The sequence below is a fragment of the Hylobates moloch genome, unplaced genomic scaffold (assembly GCF_009828535.3).
Source record: "Hylobates moloch isolate HMO894 unplaced genomic scaffold, HMol_V3 SCAFFOLD_5, whole genome shotgun sequence".
Classification (NCBI taxonomy): domain Eukaryota; kingdom Metazoa; phylum Chordata; class Mammalia; order Primates; family Hylobatidae; genus Hylobates; species Hylobates moloch.
The window spans coordinates 119788929-119804012 of NW_026652280.1; the positions used below are offsets into that span (position 1 = coordinate 119788929).

General features: G+C 35.8%; 1 protein-coding gene across 2 annotated transcripts in view; it reads left to right on the top strand.

Annotated features, from left to right (window-relative positions):
• Positions 1–15084, top strand: part of VAV3 (vav guanine nucleotide exchange factor 3) — a 417957-nt gene that overhangs the window by 368336 nt on the left and 34537 nt on the right. For both annotated transcript variants that reach the window (XM_032155203.1, XM_032155201.2), the window contains exons 21-22: positions 4291–4356; positions 12015–12049. In XM_032155203.1, the coding sequence (XP_032011094.1) occupies positions 4291–4356; positions 12015–12049 (101 nt within the window). The remainder of the gene's footprint in view (positions 1–4290; positions 4357–12014; positions 12050–15084) is intronic.

The following is a 15084-nucleotide window of genomic DNA, read 5'->3' on the forward strand; positions in this document are numbered from 1 at the left end:
ATCATTAGATTTGAAGTTGGTCTATTTCATAGTCACAGTCTGCAATTTCATCCATGCGTAGGGGATTGACAGCTGCTCCATCCATTAGTATTAATGAATTACCAATGTACATCCCACACACACATCCACCAAGAAACCAGAGAAAGCCCTCCTACACACTACTTTGTTTTGAATCCTCCAAATGTTGTAGGATAGCTATCTTTTTAATAAGTAGATGTTATTGAGTATAGCACATATTATCATAGCTAAAACTGATGAGACTAGGAATTAGTAAGTAATTGTAACTTTATTCATATGTTAAAATAGGTTAAATTATCTCTCATCTCTCTGTCATCTAAAGAATGCCTATGACCATTTAAGAAATGTGACCTGAACTGCTAGGGCATTTTATTAAAGAAAAAACAATTCAGAATGACATTGGCAGCCTGTGTAGTGAAATTTTTTCCCTCCTGAAGGACCTCCAAGAGTGTCCTTTAAATGAGGTGAAAAAGAACAAAATGAGTTTTGATATGATGACCATGTGTACTTGTTTACCCAGAACGGTTCAATTTATACCATTTGTTCTGGCATAGTTGTTAGTCACTACCCATTTACTCTCAAAAAGTCCCGATTTGAATGGAAAATTATATGTTCATCTAGTTTTAGAGCATTTCTTATACAAACACGGTCTCTTCCTCTACTGTCTAGTATGATTTCAGTTCCCATTTATGTCTTTTGTGTGGAACACCTGTTCCTAAAAAGGAAGAAAGAAAGAAACAACTATGCCAGTCCATACACCTTCATCAGCTAAAGAATTCATCTCTTTTTCCTGCTATTTTTTTTTTTTTTTTTTTTTTGAGACAGAGTCTTGCTCTGTCGCCCAGGCTGAAGTGCAGTGGCGCAATCTCGGCTCACTGCAAGCTCCGCCTCCCGGGTTCATGCCATTCTCCTGCCTCAGCCTCTCCGAGTAGCTGAGACTACAGGCGCCCGCCACCACGCCCGGCTAATTTTTTGTATTTTTAGTAGAGATGGGGTTTCACCGTGGTCTCGATCTCCTGACCTCATGATCCGCCCGCCTCGGCCTCCCAAAGTGCTGGGATTACAAGCGTGAGCCACCGCGCCCGGCCCTTGCTATTTTATTCTTTGGGTTCTCATCCTCTTTTCTTTGCTTTGTGACATTGCACTCCCAACACTGTTCTTATAGAATATGTCAGGGACAAGTCAAAGAATGTCACTATATGAATATTTTCCTATAGAAACAGGCAGCTTAATCCTTTTCAATGCTTGTCTGTGTGAAAAAAAAGTGACATATAGTCATGAGTTACTTAATGACAGTGATACATACTGATAAATGCATCATTGTGTAAATGTTATGAAATGTAGTTATGCAAACCTAGGCAGTGTAGCCTACTTCACACCTAGGCTACGTGTATAGCCTCTTGCTGCTAGGCTACAAACCTGTATCGCATATTACTGCACCGTTATAACTACTGTAGGTAGTTATAACATTTGTGTATCTAAACATAGAAAAAGTACAGTAAAAATATGGTACTATAATCTTATGGGACCACCATCATTATAAGGTTAGTCATTGACTGAAATGTTATCGTGTGGCACATGGCTGTATTTTATTTTTAATGAAGAGGAATTTAGGGCCATGCTCCTCATTGACAGGGAACTATCAGATTGAGTTATATCTCCCCTTAGAAACATTTATTAAGGGCCTGCTCTGTGTCTGACATCTTGTTATACAAAAATGACTGAGAGATTATCCCTTATGCCAAGGAACTCACAGTCTATTAATAGAGAAGACGATGCTGAACAATAATTACATATACTACTAGAAGTGAATACTACTAAAGAACTACTACTTTATGTATCACCAAGGGTATGGAAAGATGCGGTGGGAGAATAGGCATGGGATTCAATCTGGGATCTGCTCCTTGGGGAAGAGATGACAGAGTAGGTAATGTGCGAACTGAGTTTTGGAGGAGGAACAGAATGAAGGTACCAATTTACATGAGGGGCTCTGCATCAGATTTGCTCTGAGAAAGTAGATAGCATTACATTGGCCAACATACACTGTCACAAAATACCACTTATTCTCCCGTACACTGCATTCTATAGATTAAAGCCTCTTGTTGTTGTTCTGTAGAAGGGTGGAAGTTGACAGTTTACTATTTTTATAATAGCCATAATTTTCCAATTTGTTGATACACCTTCAAATATACTTTGGAAAGACCATTACAGAGCTCTCTCTTTGGCCTTTCCTCTGCAAAATAGACTTATTTCCTTTGTGTACTCTCAAAGGTCTTGTTTGTTTGTTTTTTAAAGCATTCTTATTCTTTTCTCTTCTGAGCTTAATCAGTGTATGGTTCCCACCACACACCCTTATATTTTGCACTCAGGTAGCATTGCAGTGCATTTATATATAAAGGTCTGGCTAGTGGTATAGTCCCAAATACCATACTTATTTACATGTATCTCACTGCCATGCTGAAAACAAACATTATAGAGCACTTGATAAACACAGCTGAATGAAAGAAAGAGTTCATCCAACTTTGTAGTTACTGCTACCATCCCTCCCAGGTCTCTGATTCCTCTCTCTCCTGATCGTTTCTTTCTGCCTTGTTGTTTCACTAATTTCTGTAAATTCTGTCTTCTATCTTCTCTCTACATTTTTTCCAAGCGATGAAGCCTTGCTCCAATTTCCAGATTCCTCTCTAAGACATCTAAGTCTGTGTTGTTTGGATGGATTCTCTAGTCACCTCCTACCTCCATTCTTCATACTTTTCCCAGTCTTTAACTCAGAAACAGGTCATCTTCTCTTCCCATATCTAATCCACTGGCCAGTTCAGCAGACTCAGTTAAATAGTGTCTTCAGCATGTATTTCTCTCCCTCCAATCCCTTACCATGGTATCAGTTTCCTTGTGATATTCTCAACTCCAAAAGTGAGACCCATCCAAGAGCCATATTCCACATTGGTGCAAGTTTAAGTCTTCTCGAACATGCAACACCTTTAAAGAAATGCCATCACCAATGATAGAATTCAGCGATAGAATTCAGCTATCACTGTCAAATTGTTTCCTATAACTACTTTCTATATTTAAGTCCCACTGTCCTTCTTCATGAGTCTCTATTATGCTTGTACAGAGAGGCAAGGCAGAGCCCTGAAGTTAGAACATCTGAGTTTGATTTATGGCTCTGTACTTGTTAGCTCTGTGACCATGGGCAGATTATTTACCTTCTCCATGTCTCATTTTCCTCATCTGTAATGTAGGGATAGTAACTGGACCTACCATAAAGGATCATAGCAAGGATTAAATAAAACACTTGGAGCAGTGTCTAGCACATATTAAGGATTCAATAAGTATTAGTATTTTTGCAGTTTAACGATAAAAACCACAATTACTTTTGCACCAACCTAATAGAGTCCCATTCTCCAAAATCTTATGGTCTTCTTCTGTTAATAAGTATCCTATTTCTTTTTCTTAAATCTGAAAATCATCCAAAACTTACATTACACTGTTTTCTATTTTCACATCTTGAAATCTCATCTTGCTAGAAAGACATTCTCGTGTCTTCTCTTAGACCAATAGTATCCATTTATATGGAATTCATAATTATATGCCTTCACAAAATTCATATGATCTGCTTATGCCAATGAATATAAAGGTGAAAGATAGAAACTGCTGTTATCTCTCTATCATAGGTGTCCCCAACCCCCGGGCCACGGACCGTGGCCTGTTAGGAACTGGGCCACACAGCAGGAGGTGAGCTGCCAATGAGCAAGCATTACTACCTGAGTTCCCCCTCCTGTCAAATCAGTGGCAGCATTAGATTCTCATAGGAGTGCAGACTTGACTGTGAACTGCACATGTGAGGGATCTAGGTTGCACTCCCTTTATGAGAGTTTAATGCCTGAGGTGGAACAGTTTCCTTCTGAGACCACCTGCCACGCCCCCAGCACCCACCCCACCTCACCCCACATCCCTGGGGCCAAAAATGTTGGTGTCCACTGTGCTAAAGGATTGAGAGATATAAAGCTAACAAAATTGAAGGGTAGATTGAAAAATAAACTTGAATTATTTTATGATCATGACTTGAAACCACATGTAAAGTTGAACAACCAAGAAAACTCTCTCTGCTTTTGCTTCCTTTTGTGAGCCACAGTAAGTTAATGCTTAGGACTGGATATAACACATAAGGAATTCTAAGGATCCTAAGTAACAGTGCTGTGTATGGGGCATCATGGGGTTATCATTTGCAGTAAATTTGTTCTCAACACTGGCATTTTTTTTTTTTCTTAGGGCAGAAATTTAGCATCCGGAGAGGTTGGATTTTTTCCAAGTGATGCAGTCAAGCCTTGCCCATGTGTAAGTATTAGTATCTCAATTTTCTCTTGCTTCATTTTGTTTTTGATCCTGTGATTAATTGTGCAAAAATCTACAAAGGATGCTGGCCAGGTCAGTTATTGATTTTATTAATATTTTCTGGAAGAATCATTATTTTCAACATCATTATGGTTCTATTGTCAGAATATGTTTTTAAATATTAAGAAAATATATAGAAGAGGTAAATTTTACTTAGTAGAATTTATAAAACCAAGTAGTCTAAAAGGTTTTAGAAGAAATAAACCACTGCTACAAATTAGACGCATTGTACAAGTTTCCCCTTTCCCACTGAACTGAGAATGGTACGGTCTGCCTCCAGTCACTTGGGTTACAGAGCAATATTACACTTCAGCTGATGTCTTTGAAAGCTTGCTAGAAAATGAAAAGTCCACAAATTTTTCAGTCAAATGACTAAATATATTTTCTATACTTTAGTATAGAAAATTTTTATTTCTAATGTCATAATGGAATTTTCTGAAAATATGAAACACAGATAAAAGGAGAATAAATGAACATTTACTCAATTAATATTATGGGTGAATGTAACCTAAAATGTACTCTTGGGTATGTTATAATACTGATAAATTTCTGTTTAACATAACATGATTTTAATATCATAATTTGGTATTATGGGTGACATTTTCCACACAACTTTTTAAGTTATTGACTCCAAAGTAAATGAAATTTCTTTACTAATATGGTGGAGATGATTGCCTGAGGGGGAAAAACTCCTCTTAATCTATCGTGCTTGCTATATTTCAGTAGTTACTGAATTTCCAAACTGGACATTCTTTTTACTATTAGAAACATGAGAATCTGCCATCCTTGGCTCTAGAATGTGCACTATAGGATAATTTACTCCACTCATTCAAGCTTAATTATTTTCAAAATCAAAGAGAATAGAAAAGCGTCTGTTACTCTGTTGGTTCTGTGATCTAATATCACATTTTTTTAACTTTTATTTTAGGTTTAGGGGTACATGTGCAGGTTTATTATTTGGGTAAATTGCATCTCATGGGGGTTTGTTGTACAGGTTATTGTGTCACTCAGATTCTAAGCATAGTACCTGATAGGTGGTGTTTAGATCCTCACCCTCCTCCCACCTTCCACCCTCAAGGAGGCCCCTGGAATCTGTTGTTCCCTTCTCATGTCCATGTATACTCAATTTTAACTTTCACTTATAAGTGAGAACATGTGTTACTTGCTTTTACGTTCCCGTGTTAGTTCACTTATGATAACGGCCTCCAGCTCCACCCATGCTGCTGCAAAGGGCATGATCTTGTTTCCTTTTAATGGCTGTATAGTATTCCGTGGTATATGTGTACCATATTTTCTTTATCCAGAAACATATGGGCATTTAGATTGATTCCATGTTTGTGAATATTGCTGGTATGAACATATGCATGCATACCTTTATTTGTAGAACAATTTGTATTTCTTTGGGTATATACCCAGTAATGGGATTGCTGGCTCGAAAGGTAATTCTGTTTTAAGTTCCTTGAGAAAATTGCCACACTGCTTTCCACAAAGGCTGAATTACTTTACATTCCCACCAGCAGTGTATAAGCATTCCCTTTTCTCTGCGACCTTGTCAGCATCTGTTATTTTTTCACTTTTTAATAAAAGCCATTCTTACTGATGTGACATGATGTCTCATTGTGGTTTCAATTTGTATTCCTTTAATGATTAGTAAAATTGAGCATTTTTTCAAATGCTTTTTGGCCAAGCGTATGTATGTCTTCTTTCCAAAAGTGTCTGTTCATGTTATTTGTCCACTTTTTAATGGAGTTGTTTTTTGGCTTGTTAATTTATTTACATTTTTTATAGATGCTGGATATTGACCTTTGTCAGATGCATAGTTTACAAATATTTTCTCCCATTCTGTACGTTGCCTGTTTACTCTCTTGATAGTTTCTTTTGCTGTGCAGAAGCTCTTTAGTTTAATTAGGTCCCATTTGTCAAGTTTTGTTTTTGTTGCAGTTGCTTTTGGCATCTTAGTCATGAAATCTTTGCTGGGTCCTGTGTCAAGAACGGTATTTCCTAGGTTATCCTTCAGGGGTTTTATAGCTTTAGGATTTACATTTGTCTTCAATCCATCTCGAGCTGATTTTTGTATATCATATAAGGAAGGGGTTCAGTTTCAGTCTTCTGCATATGGCTAGCCAGTTATCCCAGCACCATTTATCAAATGTTTAGCTGCCACTTACAAGTGAGAACGTGTTATTTGCTTTTCTTGTCCTGTGTTAGTTCACATATGATAATGGCCTGCAGCTCCATCCATGTTGCCGCAAAGGACATAATCTTGTTTCTCCCCTTTACTGAATAGGGAATCCTATCCCCATTGCCTGTTTTTGTCAGCTTTGTCAAAGATCAGATGGTTAGGTGTGTGGCATTATTTCTGGGCTCTCTATTCTGTTTCATTGGTCTATAATGTTACATATTTTTTGTCTTATATTACAGTACAGTCTTGAAAGATTATTGAAGTTTGATACCACTCTTATTCAATTAGATAAACTAAAATTATTGTCTATCTAGTTTTTGGACTTTGTATGAACAAGATTCAGGCTTCCTATCTGTAAAGTAGTGATGTATATATGTAGGCAGGTGGCAGGATATTATACATTCTAACATTAAGAAGTTTGGGAACTAAAGACATCAAATCAAGAATATTAAGCACTGAATATACCATGTACTGTTTTCTGTTTACATCCTCTTGAATAAGGCATAAAAATGAGCATTTGAAGTTTTGTTTTAGAGATAGTCTGGCACAAAGTAGGCATTTAATACATTACTGTTGAATGAACAAAGGAGTGAAAAAGCAAATGCAAGTCCCTAGCTGTATATAGAACATTACCAATTTAATACTAATTAAATCAGCCTGTAGAATCACATTGAATGATATTTGCTGACCCAAGAAGTGGCTAGAAGGAGAAATATGTTTAGAAATTTTAAGATGACAGAGTAGTAGAGTAACTTATAATTGTAAGCAGGACTACTAAATATGGTTGTTTTATATTAGTAGGTAGCTACTTTAAATTTTACTGCTTAATGAAATTATAGATTAAATTTTTTAATTATAGGGCAAGTTAAGTGAAGATAAATAGAGGGGAATTTGAAGGGGAGAGGATAGTTTGAGGGAGTTTGGAAAATGGTATTGCTTTTGATTCTGGGATATGTTTTTTATCAGATAAGGGTCCATGACTAGTGCTGAATGTTCTATTCTGGGCTTAAAATTTATTTTCCTGCATTTGCTACATCTATCTCCTCAAAAGTTCTGATATAGGCAGGTAGAAACCTAGAACTGAGGAAAACACAGGCAGTTCATAAATGGGTCAACTTCATTTCTAGCAATATGGCAACTAGAGACAAAGCCTGGAACTGCAGCACAATGCAAACTTGGGTATAGCTCTGATTCCAGGAGCCCTTGGTAGATGAACTAGGAGAAAACCCATCCCACTGATGATGATATGCCTACCTTGGTATTGGTTCAGGATTGGAAAGAAAAAAGGAAAGCAGTCTCCCCTGAGAATTTCTAACCTTAAATCCAAAACCATCCAGATGAAGGGCTGGAATTCATACCAGCTCTACTACCTAAATAATTCTAAGCTAGAAGTGTAGTTTAAAATTATTCCAGATTATTCCACTGCACTCCAGTCTGGGTGACAGAGCGAGACTCCATCTCAAATAAAAAATAAAAATTAAAAAAAGTTATTCCACATTGATTATTCTCCCAATGACAATTCAAATTCTCGCTGGATTGGAGCCTCTTTGCACACATTCCTCAAAGGATTTTTATACATAAAGTCCTAGGGAACATACATTCACAATTTGGAATCATTAAATCAATCCAGAAACAAACCACCTTATGCCAAGATCAGCAGAAACAATAAAATATATAATTAAACCCACAAATATAGCAAATATTTGAATTTTAGATACTAAATTCAAAATTTTACACTTACATGGTTTAAGAAATTAAAGGGAACGAAAATCTAAGAGGAAAGCAAGACAGTAATAGGGTATATATGAAAATAATTCAGGTATAGTAATTGAAATAAAAGCCTTAATGGACATATTACATGGCATATCAGACACAGTTGTGTAGGAAATTGGGGGAGAAATCTGAAGTAATTGCTCAAAGAACAGTTGAGAGATTAAGCAGTTAAAAATAAAATAGAAAATGGAGTGATGAGATACAAATACATTTAATAGAAGGAGAGAATAGAGATAATTGTAGAAAAGCAATATTCAAGTAAACAATGCCTGAGAACTTTCCAGATTCTATAGTAAAACTAATCTTCAGAGTCAAGAAGCATATATTAAAATTAACCAACGCCTGGATGCATTGTAATGAAACCAGAAGACATTAAAGACAAAATATTAAAACTGAGAGAAAAGACAGATTATCTATAAAAGGTTGATTATTAGACCCAGCTAACAACAGCAGTAATAGAAGCAACAAGAGTTTCCAGTTCTGGTAACTGTTGAATAGCTCCTATTGGACCAATACTCCCACACATAACTGTAAGCTGTGGACAAAATATCAAAACAAAACTATCTGAAGGCACTGCCCAGGAGAAGATTGACACTTGGAAAAAGGAATGGCACTAGGGTGAGTTTCTTTGTTTTATGGCTAGCTCAAAGGCAGGCACTGGATTGTACCATGCAGGGTAGCTAAAATTCAGATAGAAACCTTATGGTATTTCTGGCTTAAATAACCAGATTATGGAGTGAGTTTAAAGCAGTCTCAGCAGCTGGAAAAGGAGGTATGAAATCTTAAAAAGAGTCAGAGAGAGGAAACCTCAAATTCTGTGTATAAACTTTAAGGAAAGCCAGGTTCTTTGTAGGAACATAAGAAAATCCAGAGCCTCTACAGTTTATCATTCATTCAAATTGTCCAAGATACAATATAAGATTACTCAGTATGCAAAGGAGCAGGAAAATGTGAACCATACTTAACAGAAAAGAGAATGAAGGGAGATCAACCCTGTGATTTCCCATATGATGACTTAGGAAAAGATTTTAAAAGCAGCTATTATCATGGTGCTCAAAGACACAAAGGAAAACATGTTCATAATGAATGGACAGAAAACCTCAAAAGAGAAATAGGAACTACAAAAGAACCAAGTAGAGCTTGTACAGTGTGAAACTACAGCGTCTGAATTAATATCTGAAACAATAAGAATACGTTAAAAGTTGTGAGAGAAAATTACTATCCTCTTAGAAATTTCTCAAAAAAAGGATGAAATAGTGATAGTTTATTCAAACAAACACAAAGTTCACTTCTAAGTGTGCCATCTAGCTTCATAAGGTATACTTCAGGAAGAAGCACACATAAATAGACACATTTATTTATTTATATATATAGACCCATATAAATATTTCTGTGTGTGTGTGTGTATATATATATATGTACATGTATAATATATATACATGTGTATATATATATGTACATGTATAATATATATATACATGTATAATATATATATATATAATTTTGTATGGATACTATATTCTCAATAAAATGTTTTTTAAAAACTGTATGTTCATAGTAGAAGTTTAGCAGTGTTAATAGACTATGGTGCTGGCAGAAAATGGCATTAGAGAAAAATAGTAACCATATGCTCAAAGATGAAAAAGTTCACAAAAGGAAATTAACTATAATCTTAAATATGAAGTGCCTGTCCAGATAAGGACCCATAGTACACAAAAGAAAGTGCAGAGGGCCTATGACTGATGGAAAAGAATAGGACCCCACCTGAGTAATCTGAGTAATAGGGATCATGGCTGGGAAGGTAGTCCTGGATCTTCACATGTGAGAATGCACCCACTGAAGAGAGAAAAGCTCTAGTGGGACACTTCAGGGTGGAACAGCCTCAGTTACCTGTCTTGTTTTAGAATCTTCTGTCACTGTTTCCTTTTTTGGATCTCCAGCCTTTTTAACAGCCAAAGGAGTCCACAGCCAGAATATTTTGAAATTCTTTACTCTCTTCCTTCCTGTCTCCTTTTTTTTTTGGTTCTCTATGGAAAGCTTGGTTTAAGAATAAATATATACATTATACTTTTAAAGAACACAAGGAGAGGGAAAGAGGAAATATTTTTTGCATCAGATTTCAGAAGCCTTGTATATCTTATCATCAAAGGGGAAACTATTGAAGATCAGTTTATTTGTGAAAATAAAATTATGTAAGAAACTATTTGAATGATTAGAATGGGTATAATTTACCTTCAACATTAATTGCTGTTTATTAGGATTTTACAAAGTGGTGATTTTAAAAATGTAATCCATAGGATAAAAATATTTGAATATTAATAATCAAAGAAATGTTCTGACTAGAAAGATGATTTTTGATACAGTTTGAGTATTCCTCATTTGAAAAATCTGACATTTGAAATGCTCTAAAGTCCAAACTTTTTAAGCACTGACAAGACGCTCAAAGGAAATGCTCATTGGAGCATGTACGATTTTAGATTTTTGGATTAGGGATGTGGAATGTAATTCAAATATTCTAATTTTTTTAAATCCAAAATGTGAAACATCTCTAGTCCCAAGCATTGCAGATAAGGGATGCTCAACCTGTAGATAACTCTTGACCTGGAAGGGCAAAATAGTAACAGCACATTATGAAGACCAGCATGGCTAGAGACATGTTCACACTGGCTAGTTTTCTGAAATACTATGGTTTTTTCTGTTCCAAATGAGGGAACAGTATTTTCAATCACGAAATATAAAAATCCGTTAATAGCATGGAATGCATATATCAGATATTTGGACATGAGTCAAACTATCTGTACTCCTTAGGAATTTTTAAAGTAACCCTCTCTATAGAATGTACTTTATTTCTTATTTTTAACATTAATATACCTGTTTTGTCTTTGTTCATTTTCTATTTGACCACCAGCAGCTACAAGTTTTCTTTCTTTCTTTGAATAGCAAATGCAATATTTTTCCTTGTGCGAAGCTCTATGTGAAAAAAAGGGAAAAATAAGTATTTTCCATGCCTTTTTTCTGAATAAAAGGTTCTTAGTTGGTAGATTTTTAAATCAGAATTTGAATTTATTACAAAATAAGAGTCTATATCCAGTGTATATTGTTTATTTTGCATGTTTTCCCAATGTCTTGGAAAAGTAAAGAGCTATTTGGTTTTCTTAATAATGTTTTCACTTTAATTTTCTTTGATAAGATTAAATTGCCTTGATAATAAATAATAAAATATTAAAAATATTAAATACCCACATCTAGTGTATATTTTTTATTTTGCATGTTTTTCCAAGGTCTTGGAAAAGTAAAGTGCTATTCGGTTTTCTTAATAACGTTTTCACTTTAATTTTCATTGATAGGATTAAATTGCCTTGATAATAAATATTAAAAGTTTCCAGTTCATATTCGCCTGCTATTTCTCATCTTAGAGTTACAGTGGCAGTAAAATGAATGAAAGAGTGAATTAAAGTGAAATGAACTATTTTCTACTTATCTGACATATACTATGATTCACTCTGTATAAAATTGCCAATGGATAGTTCCAGGGCTGTGCTACTTAGGGTTTTATAGAGCTGAGTCAGCTGAACTGAATTAATGATTGATTTCTAAAAGCTTCCCTTAAGTAAACTTAATCTATTTTTGCTTTTTTATGTCCTAGGTGCCCAAACCAGTAGATTATTCTTGCCAACCCTGGTAAGTATTAAAAATGTTTATGTAGCTAGGTTGAAATACCATACCCTTAGCTCCAGGATGCCTTAAATGTGGGGGTAGTAAACCATATTCCATTTCCATTTGTCTCGACTAAAGGTGTTTTCAGATGTAACAAAACACCATAACGAATTCATGTATTGCTGACCTTTCCATATCTTTATCTGCGAGGGAGGTGTGTGTGCATGCATGAGTGCCCAGTGCCCTTGACTGATAATTTAAAGTTTATACCAGCCACAGAAAGGAATGGAACATATGCATATGTATCTTATATTTTACAGACTTAATAAAGCAGAGAGAAAAATATTTCATTGTCTAAAAACTAAAAATTAGCTCAAAAAGGACAGTAGTAGTTTATTTTTTTATTTTTTATAGTTTTAGAGATGGGGTCTTGCTCTGTCGCCCAGGGTGGAGTGCAGTGATGCCGTCATAACCCATTGCAGCCTTGAACTCCTGGGCTCAAGTGATCCTCCAAAGTGCTGGGATTATAGGTGTGAGCCACTGCTTCTGGTTGACACTAGTAGCTTCTAAAAATAAAATTTACAACATATAATATGGGAGCAACAAAATATATCATAAGGATGGGGCACCCTTACCACTTGGAGGCTGACAGTATCATTAACAAAACCTAGGAAGTGTAATGGATAGTAATTATTATTTTCTAGATATCTCCAATTATTAAAAAATATATTTAGGATTTAGTATAGTTATGATTATCATAATAACTAATATATACTGACTATTTACTATGTGCTTTGTACTTTACATGTTTTGTTTTATTTCTTCAACATTTATATAAGAAAAGTGGTGGTGACTATTGTTATTTTTATGGGTGAAGAAACAAAGAAACAGAGCATGCAGCTAGTGAGTGGTAAAGCCGGAATTCCAAGTTATGCCATCTGTACATTGCTATACTGCCCCCAAAATACAGAATGTGAGCACATTACTCATTTCTATTTGTTTTCCTGAATTTTGTGTTTGACTCCTCTTAAAAAGAGTGAATCTATTTTTATTTTATTGATATTAAAATACATGCATAGAAATGAGAGATCAGAATACATATATAAATATAATATCCTGGGAATATATAGTACTAGTTGGGTTTGCATGTTACCATGTGAGTTATCTGATATTTTTTTACATATTCTGATTATTTTCTGTTCTATAACCAAAGCATGGAAAATGCTGAGTTACTTTTCAAAGTGTAGGAATCCATTGTGCAATGTATGGGATTCTCCTCGGGCCCTCCTTCACCTCCCCTCCTCTGGCAGTCACTCTGCCTTCTGTAGTTACTGTCTACCCTTCCTGATATCCCTCCCTGGGCCTCAGCACTGAGCTTGCTGAAGAAATTGCAGCAGGTTTGTGATAGAACTGGGAATGTGCTTCATTTTTACCTGATTGAAGACAATTTGAAGTCATTAGTGTCTGTGGAATTTTAAACTATAGTCCTGAAAGAAATTTAATTTGAGGTCTAGAGCTGATAGCATTGACAATCAAACTGAAAAACATCAGGAACTGTTAAAAATCTTGAAAGTGTGATGATTAGGTTTCTTCTCTTATACCATTTTTCATGTAACGGGGCATTATAGTTACAAAGGTAATGATTTGAGAGATAAAATACTAATACCTCAAACTGCATGAATTTTATGAAATAAACTTATTAGGTACCTGAGAACCATTTAGGGCACCCGAAGGTAGGTTTTGTACCCTTAGTTTTAAAATGCACCGTTGCCAATATGTAAAATCCTACTGAAAATATGACCAGTTAGAATAATATTATTCTTATAAAAGCAAGATATTCAGGCAAAGGGAGAGCCTTGAAAATAGGAAGAAATAAAGATATAGTAGAATTTTAAAATTACTTTTCTATTTTTCTTGAGCAACCTGGACAATCTATTTAAACTAAGCAGGCAGTTTGATGTGAAATGTCTTCTGCTAGGGAGCAAAATGATCAACTCCCCCAGAAAATAGAACCTTCAATTTTAGAAATACTAAACTATTTAGAGAAAATTGCTTTGCTTGATGGCATGGTAGTTCTCAAGTCACTGAGAAGTTAAGTATCACCAACTATATTATCTACTCATTATTTCTACATTTAAAAGTAAGTTGTTCACACAAGGTAAATTTTGTCTGTTGCATACAGAATGAAATAAAGTAGAAAATTAAGATGATTGTCTTCAATAATCTACGTTTTGGGGTATCAAAAGACAGGAATGAGATTTGGGACTGCAAACTGGGGAACTATCCTAAAATCTGTATGCAGAACAAGAGATAGATGTCAGGGTCCCTGCCTTTTCCCATAGTAGTCTGAACAAATTGCCCTTTCCTGCAGTGGCAGGAGACACTGGAGTTAGAAGGTATATTATGTGGAAAAGGTGAAACATATAGGGCCTAGATTTGGAAAGATCAAGCCTAGCAGAGACTGGGGAGATGCCATAGTGAAAACAGAGGGCTCTGTTTACTGAGCGATGATGCTCTCCATTTCTCTTGTGTAGCTCAGTTTTAGCACTGTGACAGCTGGGTCCCATATACACATACTACCCTGTCTTGGTATTCAGACAGGAGTTTGGAAGATTTTTGGCCAAAGAAATGAAATAGAGTTAAAAATCTAAAATCCAGACCTTTGGGTATTTCCCAGCTCAGTCTTCAGGTTCTTGTCAAATGATCAGACTCAGCTGGGCGTGTTGGCTCATGCTTGTAATCTCTGCATTTTGGGAGGCCAAAGTGGGCGGATCATGAGGTCAGGAGTTCGAGACCAGCCTAGAACATAGTGAAACCCCGTCTCTACTAAAAAGGCAAAAAATTAGCTGGGCATGGTGGTGGGTGCCTGTAATCCTAGCTACTCGGGAGGCTGAGGCAGGAGAATCACTTGAACCCTGGAGGTGGAGGTTGCCGGTAGCCGAGATCACACCACTGCACACCAGCCCAGGTGACAGTGCGAGATTTCACGTAGAAAAAAAAAAAAACAAAACAAAGCAAAAAAAAGATCAGACTCCTACCCAGTGGACCTATTTTGGTGC